This window comes from Ammospiza caudacuta, chromosome 20 (genome assembly GCF_027887145.1).
Source record: "Ammospiza caudacuta isolate bAmmCau1 chromosome 20, bAmmCau1.pri, whole genome shotgun sequence".
Lineage (NCBI taxonomy): Eukaryota > Metazoa > Chordata > Aves > Passeriformes > Passerellidae > Ammospiza > Ammospiza caudacuta.
The window spans coordinates 1,910,411-1,923,785 of record NC_080612.1 but is presented as its reverse complement, the minus strand read 5'-3'; the positions used below and the strand labels follow the sequence as shown (position 1 = coordinate 1,923,785).

The 13,375-nt window shown below is 51.6% G+C and overlaps 1 protein-coding gene across 2 annotated transcripts in view; it reads left to right on the top strand.

The window, feature by feature from the left end:
- Positions 1-13,375, top strand: part of MTMR4 (myotubularin related protein 4) — a 56,459-nt gene that overhangs the window by 7,859 nt on the left and 35,225 nt on the right. Inside the window, exon 2 of one of the 2 annotated variants that reach the window (XM_058817624.1) lies at positions 12,614-12,692. The exons of the other annotated variant lie outside the window; for it this stretch is intronic. Within the exon in view, the coding sequence (XP_058673607.1) occupies positions 12,690-12,692 (3 nt within the window). The 5' untranslated portion in view covers positions 12,614-12,689. The remainder of the gene's footprint in view (positions 1-12,613; positions 12,693-13,375) is intronic. 2 annotated transcript variants of the gene reach the window in all.

Below are 13,375 nucleotides of genomic sequence, written 5' to 3'. Positions count from 1 at the left end.
AGTGGCTCCCAGCATCCAAGGTACTGTGCTTGTTACAGGGCAGCCTGGAGCCATATTGCAGGCAGCTGCCAGAGGGAATGCCACGGTAACGGCAGGCAGCCAGCACAGGCTGGAGGCAGATCCATGGGAAGTGGATGCCAGGGCTGGATGTGCCAGTGAGAGACTCATATCCCTCCCTGCTGTCCTTTGCACTTCCTTGGGCTGCCTCGAGGTTATATCTTCCTTACCCTGTTCTTTGCTCTTTCCCCTTTCTGGAATTGTAGAGTTAATCTGTCAGGGCTCTCCAGGGAGTGCCACTCTTCCCAACATGCCAGTGAGCAGATGGATCCCTCTCTGCTGTCTCATGTCTGCATTTCCAAACCAAAGTGGGTAGCTAAGCACCTTTGGATCTGGCTAAGATGATCCTAGACAGAGCCGGTTTTGTTCAGCAAGGAGATCAAATTGAGATTATTTTTTAATGTGAAGCTCTTGAATGCAGAGGTTCTGTGCAGATTTAGGTCATTAGGAAACTCTGCAGAAAGCTTTTGTTGCCATTGCTAAATGAGGCAAAAGAGGAAGTAAAAGTGGTTCTGTGCTGTGAAGTGGATTAATAGTTTTGTTTTATAATAAACTACAGACTTATGGACAAGTGAATCCCCCACCTCCCTTTCTCTTTGTTCCACTGTGTTGTTCCTTCTTCAATAGGTGTTTTTACTAGAGGAATTCCCAGAAGCATGAGAGGAACTGTTCTTCCTGTGAGCTTGTCTTTTATTGAAATACAAGAGGAAGTTCCTTAGACTTCTGTGAAAAGGTTCAATAGGCCTCATGGCAGAGGAAGTCACATTTTCAGCATGTTTTACTAATGACAAAGCACTCAAAACCAAAGCTGGAATGAGCAGCCAGTTCCTCCTTGGAATTCCCTGGGGAGCAGCAGCCCAGTGGGTAGGATCCCACTGCCCCTGTGCTGCCACTCCTGTTCCTCCCTACAGCAAAGGCTTCATACTGGAGCAATAGGAGCTGGGATGTTTCACTGAGTGCTGCAGCCCCAGCTTTCCATTCTGCCTGTTCTCCAGAAGCTGTGGGGCTGGAGCCCAGGATGCAGCATGGGCTGGAGTCCAAACACAGTGCTGGGGAAAGCCTGGATTCAGCTGGAATTGCTGATAGAGCTGCCACTGGGGTTGGTGACTGTGGGGTTCCATCAGTGCATGTCAGTGATGCACTGTCAGGAGGAAGGGAACTGTGTTTGGGCAAAGATGATGAAAATCCCAGTGCTTCCTGAGATTTGTCTTTGGGTTAGATAAGGTCTGATGCATTGCAGTCTTGTCCTAAACCTTGTAGAGGTAGGAATTTGATCCTTAATGAGTTTTATTATAGTCAATTATGAAGGGGAAGAAATCTGAGGCTCTGTTCCCTCTGTGAGTTGCAGCAGATGAGACTAAATCCTCTGGTACTCTCAGTACTGAGCTCAGCATGTGGCCACCTTCAATCCTCATGCTGCTGGAAGCAGGGAAGGGACAGGACAGCGTGTGTGAATTTGAGCAGCTCTTGCTGCTAGATAAGCTGGGCACTTGCTATATATATCAAATTGCCTTCTCTTACCCTGTATCAATTGGCTGGGGATTTCCCTTTCTGTGAGTGCCTGTGGAGCAGCCGGCGTGGCCAGGGCTGTTTTTAGAAGCAGTTAAGCTCGTGCTTAGAGAGAGCACGAGATGGGAGCACTTAAGCTCAGCTGAACTTGCTGACCTGCCTACATCCTTTGAGGTGAGGTTATTAATGAAAGCAGGTCAGTGTGCAAGGCACTACCTCCATGGGATTTGACATTGCTGAAGTGCAAACCAGTTTTGAAAGGCTCCAGATACTTGGAAATTGACGACCAAAGGCTCTGATTTAACCTTCTTAAACTTTGGGGGCTTGGGGTGGGAAAGGGGAGTTGTTAAACACCAGGTGAGGTTTTGCTTGGTTTTGGGAGGGATGCCACCTCCAGAAAAGCTTCATGAAGGCCAAGTTTCCGAGTTTGAGCTCATTGTCTGGTTGTGAAGAGCAGCTGTGGCAACACAAAACCCTGAGAGGGTTCCTTGGGAAGGAGGATGTTCAGGCTGTAGACATAACAAACCACCAGGAGACAGTGCCTGCAAACTCAGGGTTTCCATGGGAGCAAACAGCTCTGACCATGCTCAGGTTGGACATGCAATTGAAAGTGAGCTCTTAGCTTATTAATAACTCTCAAGGGTTTTCATCTCTTCTTGTGGTCTTCTGTAGCTTGATGGTAGAAGCCCTGAGCAGATGTTCATTGCTCTGTTTGAGAGGTTCTTCCTGTGATGGCACAATTATTGCAAGTTTTGGGGAGCAACTGGCTTTCCCCCAGGAGTGGGGAGGGGTGTTCGGCAGAGCTGTGTGTTCCCAGCCACGTTTCAAGGGTCAAGTGCTGCAGGGCCTGGCACAGGATCCTCCTAGTCCCTTGTGAGGAGGCTGCTGGGGAAACTGGGCTTGGTCTGGGTGAGTCAAGAGAATAAATCCTGATGCTTCCTTGTCCTCTCAGACCTGCTGATGGTTTCGGTCACAGCTTTTTCACATATGTGTTTATGTGGGTTACTAAAAGATGCTTCATTTTATTGCTATGGAAGAAAACTACCCTTGGAGAACACAGGCTTTCCTAGAAATTTTGCCTGTGGTGAATGGTGGCACTGGAGCTCTGGCCTGGGGTCTGCCTCCAGCCAGCAACATGAGCTTCCAGAGCTGAGGAGCCTCAGCCGGACCTGAGTGTGGCTGTCACAGGACTGTGAATCACAGCAGTGTTATTGTGATCACCTGCAGTAAAAGCAGGATTTTCTGCTTTCAGACACTTTCTATTGACTGTCCCAGGGGAGATTCCAGATCCTTGCAGGCAGGCACCACATTGAATGCCAGAGGTGTCCTGACTGCCCTTTACCTGGTTCCCCCCATCCATCCTGTCCTCTGGCTGCAGGAACCTGCCTCAGAAACCTTAGGACTCCTAAAGTAATGCCACATGGGTGTGTTTATGCACATGTATAAAATAATAATAGTTACATTTGTTGTAATAATAACAGGGCTGACATTGTGTTGCTGCTGTTTGGTTGAAATTATTTTAAAGTACCCACATGTTGATTGCCAGGGTGTTAGACATGGGTGCTTGGAAAAGCCCTGAGCTTGGCTGGGAAAACCTGTAGTGGGGTAGGGAGGGAAAGTGGCACGCTTCAGGACTTTGTCTTTGGATTTCAGAGCCTTTTGGTGTGTTTGGTCACATATCTCAGGTTTTTTCTGCAGTCACAAAGATTGCCTTTCAGAAAAAACTGTGGCTGTTAGAGACTCCCCAGGCTGATGGGAGTTAAAGGTGAATTGTCCGTGTGCATAATGAGAACGGAGTGTTTGCATAAAGACCAGTTTAGACTGCACTTCTCTGGCCTGGCGACTTGGGATGTGACCTCGGCAGTGCAGGCACCGTTTCCTTGAAGCTGTTGCCGCTTCCTTGCTGAGGCTGAGCTGCAGTCGGTGCCCGGTGTGGAGGGAGGGCCAGGCTAGCGTGAGGGGGAGCCCGGCCTGCACATCCCTCCCTGCCGAGCCGCAGGACGCCGGGAGCAGGGGGAGTCAGTGCAGGGAGGGCCAGGGCAGCGTGAGTGGGAGCCCCGGCTGCCACATCCCTGCGTGTGAGCCTGCACATCCTTCCCTGCCGAGCCACAGGACGCCGGTAGCAGGGGGAGCCAGAGCACGGTGTGCAGGGAGGGCCAGGGCAGCGTGAGGGGGGGCCCGGCCTGCCCATCCCTCCCTCCCTGCCGAGCCGCAGGACGCCGGGAGCAGGGGCCTGGATGGCAGCTGCGATGGGTCCGGCTGCACTGCTTTGGGTAGGGACCAGGCAATTGTTTGCACTTGAATAAAGCCTTGAAATGTCCCAACTGCTTTTTTAAAGAAAAGCAAACAAAGCTGGAGAACAACAGGCTGGAATTACAGGGAACTTTGAAAATGTTTGCCAAAGCTGTGCTTCCTGTCTCTGTCAGTCCCTTGGTTATGGAGTTCAGCTTGGGGCCTTGGCTTTTAATTCCTTCTCTGGCAGCTTGGGATGGAAGGCCTGTAGGGTGGGCATGGCACGGGGGCAGCAGCGCTCTCTCGGTCCGCGGCTCCTCCAGTGCCCCCGTGGAAAAGGCCGAGGGCTCTGTCCCTGTGTGCGGTGCCTGGGGCCAGCTGGGATGGGAAGGGAAGGGAAGGGATCCGTGCGGGGATGGCAGCGCCTCCGCCAGGCTCTGCTCCTTCCGAGCCCGACGCGGAGCTGGCAGGGGACCGTGCCCGGTGTGCTGCTGCCACCTGGTGCCACCGGCTGCCCCAGCCCCGGGAGGAGAGGGGAGATGAGCTGCGAAACTCCTGCTCCTGCCTCTGCTTCCTTCACCGTCATTGCGGTCCCCTTGAAACTCCGATCTCACTGTCATTAATGCAAACAGCAGAGTCAGCTGGCAAGCAGGCTGCTGAAATTAATTATGCTTAAAACCATTGCAGAGATGGATAGCAGTGCTCGTTTGCTGGCAGAGTGCTGGGCTCTGTTCTCTTCCCTCATTATCCCATACACCTTGATGGCATCTGGGTGACCCTGCTGGACCCTGCAGCTGGGGTCTGTCAGAATCTGCCTGGGCACCCCCATCTCACAGACTCACATAATGCAAGGTTTGAAAAGGACCTTAAAGATAATTTTGTTCCATCTTGCACATGGTATAAACTGTTTTCTGGCTCATGTGTGTATCCATCTCTCCTGAATCCTGGCTGAGCAAGATGTGGCAGAGGAAAAGATGGGGCAGACAAAATGCTGCTGGGAACATGGTCCTGGAGCTTGGATGCACCATAAGGATCTCCCCCTCCCCAGTTCCTTCACTCTTCTGCAAAACAAGTTGTCATTACACTGCTTTGACAGTGTCCCCCAGCTAAGCTGTCCCCTGAGCCTGACACAGAGTTGGCTGGCAGGTCTTGGCTCCAGGTGTATCCCTGGCCCAGCCTATCGAGTTCAGCATTTTTTAAATTTTAGTGGTGTTTTCCTCCTCTAAGATCTAGTCTTGTTTGCCTGTTTCCCCCTCCAGCTCTTTCCACACCCTCTTCTACATTACTGCATCTTTCCTTCCAAAGCTTCCACTGTTCTTCTATCCTCAGCAGTTCTCAGTCCTACACTGTTCAGCAGCACAAATGCCAAAACTGCCTGTACCCCCGTGCTGCTCCTGCTCCAGTGGTGCCTGCCCAGCTCAGTGACCCCTGTTCCCACCAGCAACTCTGCCCCAGGGTCTGCATTGTTCTTCCCAAGCTCTGTGATTTTCAGCTACCTCATGTGTTTCCATTTCCAAAATGACTCCTGTTCATTCTCCCTTTTGGCAGTGGTGCATCCATGGCAGCTCTGGGGTCCAGGCCTGCCTACAGCTGTGCAGGCTCAGAGCTCCTGGCAGAGCTGCTCTGGGTTTCACTAAACCAGAGCTTTGCTTTTATTGTGCATTAAGTCTGTGGCTGCTCCAGGCACCTCTCTGATTTCTCCAACCTTCTTTCCCCTTCTTTTTTACTGCAGAGGACCTTATTTCTTTAGAGGGGGAAGGACAAAATATGGTGTCAGCATTCCGTCCTGCCTCTCTGCATTCCTCCTGGCACTCTGCTCTTTTCCCTGCACCAGGCACAAGTTCTCCTCTGGTTTGTCTTCTGATCTCTGCCCTTGTGCTGTCTGTTCCTCCCTGTTGCACTATTCTTCTTGCCCCCTTGCTCGGTTTCTCAGCTGCCTCTGAATCCTTCTCCATGCTGTGTAGCTTCTCCCCTGTTAAAAGCAAAGCTCACCTTTGCTCTTGCTCACCTCCTATGCCTATTTTTTTTCCCCACTTCTATGATAAGTCTCTTGGACACAGCCCAGTCAAAGTGAAGTCCCTCATCTCCTCAGCTGGAACTGCTGCTGCAGAACCCTGAGCTTGGCTAAATCTCCATGTTATTCTCCCCACCTTCACCATTTGGGAGATTTGACTCCATGGCAGTTGTGCTCCTGAAATCCTGAACTCGCTCTGCCCATTCTCTCCTTTGCTCTGCTGCTCTTCCTTGGGGATTTGCTGTCCCAGCAGGGCTCTGGTTTCTGTCCTGTTGCCCTGTGTAACCTTATCCTCACACATCTCCTGCCCTGCTTTGCAGCTGGCACAGGCATATTCTGTCCCTGTGTGCCTGGCTGTCAGCTACAGGCCTGGATAATCTGTCCCTGTGTTCCCTGTGTCCCTCTGTGGCTGAGCCCAGCCTCCAGCATCCTCCCTGTGCAGCTGTGTGTGCTTGCCCTGGGCATGGGCATGAGGAGCAGCCCAGCACTGGCCACATGTGGGTGTTTTTGAGGGCTTTTCTCCTGCAGGATGGTGCTGTGCAGTCAGGAGCATTCCTGGCTATGGCACCTTTCCCTGAACCCTGCAGTCCTGCAGAGAGCTGATTTATGTGTCCTGGCCTGACCTCTTGGGAACAATTCCATGTTTGAAACCTGGATGTTCCCCCTTGGAATGCAACTGAAGCCTCAGTAGCCTTCAGGAAGTCATGATTAGTTTGAAACAGGAAGAAAAATGCTTTCAGGGTATTTTAATCATGACCTGACTCCTGGCTTGGACGACCAGGAAGAGTTTGCAAGTTGTGACCTTCTCCTGGTGGCTGTGGGTGAGGTGGGTGGGATGTGGTTGTGTGCCATGGGCTGAGTGAGGCAGTGGCCTTGCCTTGCTCTGTGTTGGCCTGAGGTCATGCCCTGGAGCTCAGGATGGGCCATGCAGGGTAATGGCAGGTGGCCTTGTCCCCTGGGGTGATTCCTCTTGTCCTCCCCACATCTCCCAGGTAGGATAACTTGAACATGAGAGGCAGTCTGTGAGCCCAAGTCACTGATCCTGGGAACAGGTGGGTGCTTGGGGTGTGCCACTATGGGCAGCTCTGCTTACCCAGAGCCTGTGGAGATTCGTGTATTCAGACCTGGATTAAACCAGCTATTTCATGGAGTTTTAAACACTCCAAGCAATAAAAAGGACAACTTTTCCCATAAGCTTGATGGAATTGATTCCATTCTGAAATTTCATCTACCAGCAATTGGATTGAGACCTGTACTTGTCAGCAGGACCAATACTTAGCATAAACACTGCAGTATATTGAAGAATTCTTTTATTTTATTATCATTGGGTTTTTAAGCTGCGTAGGTGAGTTGGTTTTGCTTTGGATCAGTATATGGCATTGTTCTTCGTGCTCCAAGTGCGCTGGCTGAGCTCTTGCAGTTGTAGCCATGGTCCCAGCAGTGCTGGGGACAGAAGTGCCACCCATCAGTCCCCTCTCTCATCACTGCTATTATATATTTTTGCAGTGGGCTTTTTGCCAGTTCCTGCTGAGCAGCTCATGTGGGGATGCCTGTGAGATCCGCTGATCTGGACTTCCAGCAGCCCTTCATCCATGGGTAATTCTTCATCCTGGAATTCAGCCCTTCCCCCTGGTTAGACCATATATTATAATCCCTCCATGCTGCAGAGCAATCTGAATACTTTGGCAACTTGTCACCATCATCTGGTAGTGCTGTGACATTCGGGGGCTCTGGTAGCCCAATCTTTTCTTTTTAATAGTTGTTCAGCAGTAAGAGTTTTGTTGTTGAAGAGCAGCTGGTCATGGCCATCATTAGAAACAACCCTCTTAGCTGTGATTTTGTTTAAAATAACAAAGACCACCCCATAAGATCTGCTTTGCGTGTAACTGTGGGGTCTGACAATTACATTTTTAGCCTCTAATTAGTGGGAGGCTTGAGATGGCTGTTTCTGTTTCACTTGGGATCACAGTAAGGCTAATAGGTTTCCTGGTTTTTCCCTTCTAACGCCCCCTGTTTAATATTGGACTTGTTCTTCCCCTTTAAGTGTACCAGGACCAACTCTACCATTTTAGCTGAAATTAAAGCAAAAATCTCTGCCTGGGGCAGATGCTGAGTGCACAGAGCTCTGCTCCAACTGCAAACAATGGCTGGAGTTTTATGAGCAATTAAAATTGAGTCTCCTAGCAGGGAGTGAGGAGCTGCCAGGGGCCACCCAGCTCGCCTGGGGCACCCATGGCACTCCTGCAACCAGGAAGCCTTAGCCAGCTCTTGCTCCCTTTCCCAGCTTCCCACAGCTCCATGTGTGTCCTGTGGGTCCCTCCCTCCTCCCCACAGGACCCTCTTGGTGCTGTGCTGGCAGTGATGGCAGGGAGCTGTTCCTCAATATTCTGTGTTCCCCACACTTGTTCATCCCACTGTGCTAGAGGCAGGACTTTCAGCTTTTTCCAGAGGTTCCTATAAATTCTCAGCACTGTGCTTTCGTTGCAGCTCCGTGAGACCTGAGGGATAGGAAGTGATTCTCCTGGGTTTTGACAGCCCAGTTGTTTGTGGGGATTGCTGCAATTCCCAGTTCCTGTCACATCCTGGCTTGGACTGCAGCTGAGAGGGGACCTGGGTGCTGCAGGCCAGAGCTGCAGTTTGGAAAGGAGCAGTCCTTTCCTGGTGTGTGTGTGACAGTCTGGCCTGGGATGAGGGCTGAGCATCCTGGAGGATGCAGGCAGAGCTTGGTGGTCCTGGCCAGGTTCTTCCAGCAGCATCTTCCACCTGCAGGGAACGGGGCCAGAGGTTTCCACACTGCTCCAGTCCCTCCCTCTCTGTTTCTCAGCAGGAGGGCCAAAGGTCCCTGGAGGCAGCAGAGTGGTTGCATAAGGAAGTGTGGTGTGAGTCACGCGAGCAGCAGAGCAAATGAAGAGTTTACAAGTGTTCTCAACTCTGACACGGCTTTGTTATCTGAGGGTTTGTCTCCGAGACTGAGAGTTCCAGAGGAGGTTACAAGCTATAAAAATGCTCAAGAGAAATTAATTATTTTCTCTACTTCCCACAGCCCAGCTGTGTCAGGTGGCATCACCTTACCAGCCCCACCAGCAGCACCAGTGCCTCCCTCCGGTGAGCTGTGGGGAGGGCAGGCAGCTGCTGGCCCCATGCTCTGCCTGTGACTGCACAGCAGCAGAAAAGCCTGAGCCTCTGGGCTTTGGGGTGACTCAACATGAAAAAACTCGACATGACCTATTGGTGTGCCAGTGACAGGACAAGGAGGAATGGGCTCAAACTGAAAGAGGAAATTTAGGTTCGATGTATTGGGAAGGAATTCTTCTCTGTGAGTGTGAGCAGGCCTGGCACAGGGTGCCCAGAGAGGCTGTGGCTGCCCCTGGATCCCTGGAAGTGTCCAAGGCCAGGCAGGATGGGGCTTGGAGCAGCCTGGTCTTGCCCATGGCAGGAGCTGGAACAAGATGACCTTTAAGGTCCCTGTTAACCAAAAGCATTTTGTGATTAAGTGATTCTATCTGTGTGTGAAAGGTCATTGTTCTCTTTTATCTTCTTTTTAGTGCCATCCTTTTTGTCTTGGCTTTCTCTGTCCCTGGTCCCTTCTTCATTTAATTCTGTAGCATCAGCCTCCACCTTGGCATAGCAGGTGGCCATCCCCAGCCCATCCCATCACCAGGATTTTAAGGAGAGCTTCTATCCTGGATTTTAGGGTAATCCAGCCTCTTGCATGCGAGGCAGCTCCTTGAGCAGGTGCCAAACCTGACTTCCACAGGAGAGGTTGGTGAGTGCAGCCCAGAGAGGTGTTGGACACCATTGCTGGGTGCAGAGCACCTCTCTCCCAAGGGCTGGAGACCCTGGCTAGAGGCCACAGGGGCAGAGCCAGCAGCCAGTGGGACACAGCAGCCTGTGAAAGGAAGATGGCCATGGCCAGCCCTGAAACAGAGGGATGCCTTTGAGATCCAGCACAGGAGCACCTGGAACTGCACAAGTGCTGGAGCAAGACTGCCTGGTGGCCTGGGCTGGGTGTCATTCGGGTTGAAGGCTGGAGGCTCCCCAGAGGTTCCAGCAGCACTTGGATTTTTGTGCTATCTCCTGGCTTTTTCTCGCATCATTAATCCTCAGGAACCCCTTCAGCTCTGCCCCTGCTCCCAAGCAGGAGGAAGGCCCTGGGGACACAGGAGCAGCAGCATTCCAGCAGGCTGAGCTCATGGGGCCAGGAGTCCTGCTGCCATGGATTGCCTTCCTCTTGGGCAGCTGGCTGTCCAGAGAGCTGGGGGATGGCAGTGAGGAGGAGCCTCCTCAGTCGTGACCAGCCTCAGTTTCAGTTTCTGGTCATTACTCACTTGTACGAGGAAGGAGCTGAGAAACTGCCCTGGCCATTAGCAATGATTGCATGCATTGGTCCAAAGCACACTGCAGGAACAGTACTCCTGTTGTTCAGTGTTGGCAATAATTCAAGTATCTTCAGATGTAGTGAAAAAAAGCATATTTAACATTTTTCTTTCTTTCTTACCTACAAACTGATTGTGCTTCTCACTTCACTTGCAAGTCACTGGCTGGCAGTGACTCTCCTGGTACCTCCTGCTGGAGGCTCTTTCCTCTGTCAAGTCTGATATGTGAGATTATTTGCTAAGTAGTAGGAAAAAAGCCTTTATAGTTCTAAAGAGCCAGACTGATCTGGGTTTGAAGGGTGATAGTGCACTGCTTGGTTTTTTCTGTTTTCATAGGAAATTTGATTCCCAATGTGTGGGAATCACAGTTTCATTGTTTCCTGGAACTTGGTGATCTGCTTTTAAATGTAAGGTAATGTGACAGAATGGTTTGGGTTGGAAGGGACCTTGCTTACCATCTTGTTCTACCCCCTGCCATGGCAGGGACACCTCCCACTGTCCCAGGCTGCTCCCAACATCCAACCTGGCCTTGGGCACTGCCAGGGATCCAGGGGCAGCCACAGCTGCTCTGGGCACCCTGTGCCAGGGCCTGCCCACCCTCACAGGGAACAATTCCTGATTCCCAACATCCCATCCTGGCAGTGGGAAACCATTCCCTGTGTCCTGTCCCTCCATGCCTTGTTCAGCTCTCCTGGAGCCTCCTCAGGCTCTGCAAGGGGTTCTGAGCTCTCCCTGCCTGGCTCCAGTCCTGGAGCAGCTCCATGGCCCCAGAAAGATAAGAATCAAATGCAGAGATCTATTGCACAAGACTGGAGTCCCTTCTGACCTGCCATGCCTTTCTGCTGTCCTTTCCTGTCAAGCGCATGGTGGGATGTGAGAGATGATCTGAAAGGCCAAGGATAACAATTCCAGCCTGGCACTGCAGGGTGGGAGCAGCTGCCTCACTGTGGGAATCACATCTCAGCAATGACTCCTCCATGCTGGCATTCAGCTTGGCCTTCTGATGTGTGTTTGACACCCGTCAAACCTGACTGAATTATGGGCTGGGAAGGAAATCCCTGAGCAAAGGAAAGCCTTGGGCAGGTATTCAGGGCTCTTCTGTAGCCAACACAATTCCTGAGTGGTGGAAGGAGGGGGATTCCCAGCTGGGATGTGTTGTGTGAGATGTTTAGATAATCTCCAATTGCACATTTGTTGGCATTTGTATTTCACCTGAGGAGGAGAAAGGTTAAAATTAATGGTGGCAAAATTTATGGAAGACTTTGAGCATTCCAGGAGTTCTGACGTGCTACAGGGAACTGGCAGAAGTCAGGTTGGGTTGGTGAGCTCTGAGCCATCCTTAACCCACACTGAAATACTGAAGATCCTGTTTAAAATGTTGTATTTAAAAACATTGGGACACACACATGCAGATTTCTGTGCTGTTTCACAGAATCCCAGAATGGTTTGGGTGGGAAGGGGCCTAAAGCCCATCCCACCCCCTGCCATGGGCAGGGACACCTTCCACTATCCCAGGTTGCTCCAAGCCCCATCCAGCCTGGCCTTGGGCACTGCCAGGGATGGGGGCAGTGGGAGGCTGCTCAGGCACAGGAGTACCCAGGGCTCAGCCCATCCCTGGTCCCAGCGTTTTATTGTAGATAATTCCATCCCCTCTGGGGGGCTGAAGAGCAAAACAGAGGCAAAATGTGGGCAGATGAGAGAGATGTTGGATCAGTCTCCAACTGATCTTGGAGACACCTGAAAGCTTTGAGGAAGGGTCTCTTCCTCCATGGAGTTCCCAGGATCACTTGTGGGAACTGTTGGAAAAGATCTTGGAGCAGGACCTTGTTCAAGTCTTGCTGCTTGGCTTTCCTCTTCCTACAGATGGCCCCCTGTGACCTCCCTCAAGCAGGGCAAAGCTGGCAGAAGGACTTGCTGGTTTTTCCTGGTACTTGGAGTGCTTGCATCCTGCCCCACCTCCCAGGCAGGACCCAATGGGTTTTAGAGGTGTTTTCCTCCCAGGACCACAGTGATCTTCTCCAAACACTCAAGTTCCCTGTGAAGGATCTTCCCCAGGTCCTTGAACCACAATGACCAAGCCTGTCTTCCTTCAGCTCCCTCCTGTGTTTCCCCCAAAGTGGGGGCTTTGTGCTTGGGGGGCACAGGCTCTTGTAGGCTTATGTGACAAGTCCTGGGTGCTGTGTGAGTGAGTGACCAAAAGGATTTGGTGGCTCCCCCTGATGCTGAATCTGGTTTCCAGCAGCTCCTGGAAAGGGCACAAAGCAGAGGTTGGCAGGGATAGGGAGAGACTGGGCACTGGCCTCGGGGGGCTTGATTTTTTTTCCCCTCTGTGTTCACACTGAAGTACCATTCCTGTAAATTAAATTTCTTAACTAAATTCGTGTAAGCTAAACTTCTGCTCTGGGTTGTCTCCTCTTTGGTGCAGGTGAGGCTGTTGCTGTGGAAGAACAAGAAGAGACTGAGCTGTGATTGAACCAGGAGGGTTTGGACGGTGTCTGAGGATGGTGAGTCCATGTCCTATTTCATCTCTACAGGATGGACATTGAGGAGTGGGAAGGGCCTGGAGCCCCAGGAGCAGCTGAGGGAGCTGGGCAGGGGCTCAGCCTGGAGCAAAGGAGGCTCAGGGGGCCCTTGTGGCTCTGCACAGCTCCTGACAGGAGGGCACAGCCGGGGGGTCGGGCTGTGCTCCAGGGAACAGGGACAGGAGCAGAGGGAATGGCCTCAGGCGGGGCCAGGGCAGCTCAGGGGGGAATTTGGGGGAAATTTCTCACTGGAAGGGTTGTCCAGCCCTGGCACAGCTGCCCAGGGCAGTGTCAGTGTCTCTGACTGGAGGGGTTTAACAGCCCTGTGCATGTGGCACTTGAGGACATGGGGCACTGGTGGCCTTGGCAGTGCTTTGGGGATGGTTGGACTCACTGATCTTAGAGAGCTTTTCCAGCCTTAATGATTTCATGGATCTGGTCTGCCTCTGTCCTCTCTGGGTGGCCTTGTTCTTTGTGTGTCCAAATCTTGTACTGCTGCTAAATGTAGGAGAAGAAATACAAGAATGGGCAAGATGAGTGCAACAGTATCGTGTATTATATACAATAATATAATAGAGGGGATTTATCACTGTCATCAAGATGCTGTTAACAGGAAAAATTTATTCCTAAATCTCTTATTGGAATATACTGGGGAAAAAAAGTAA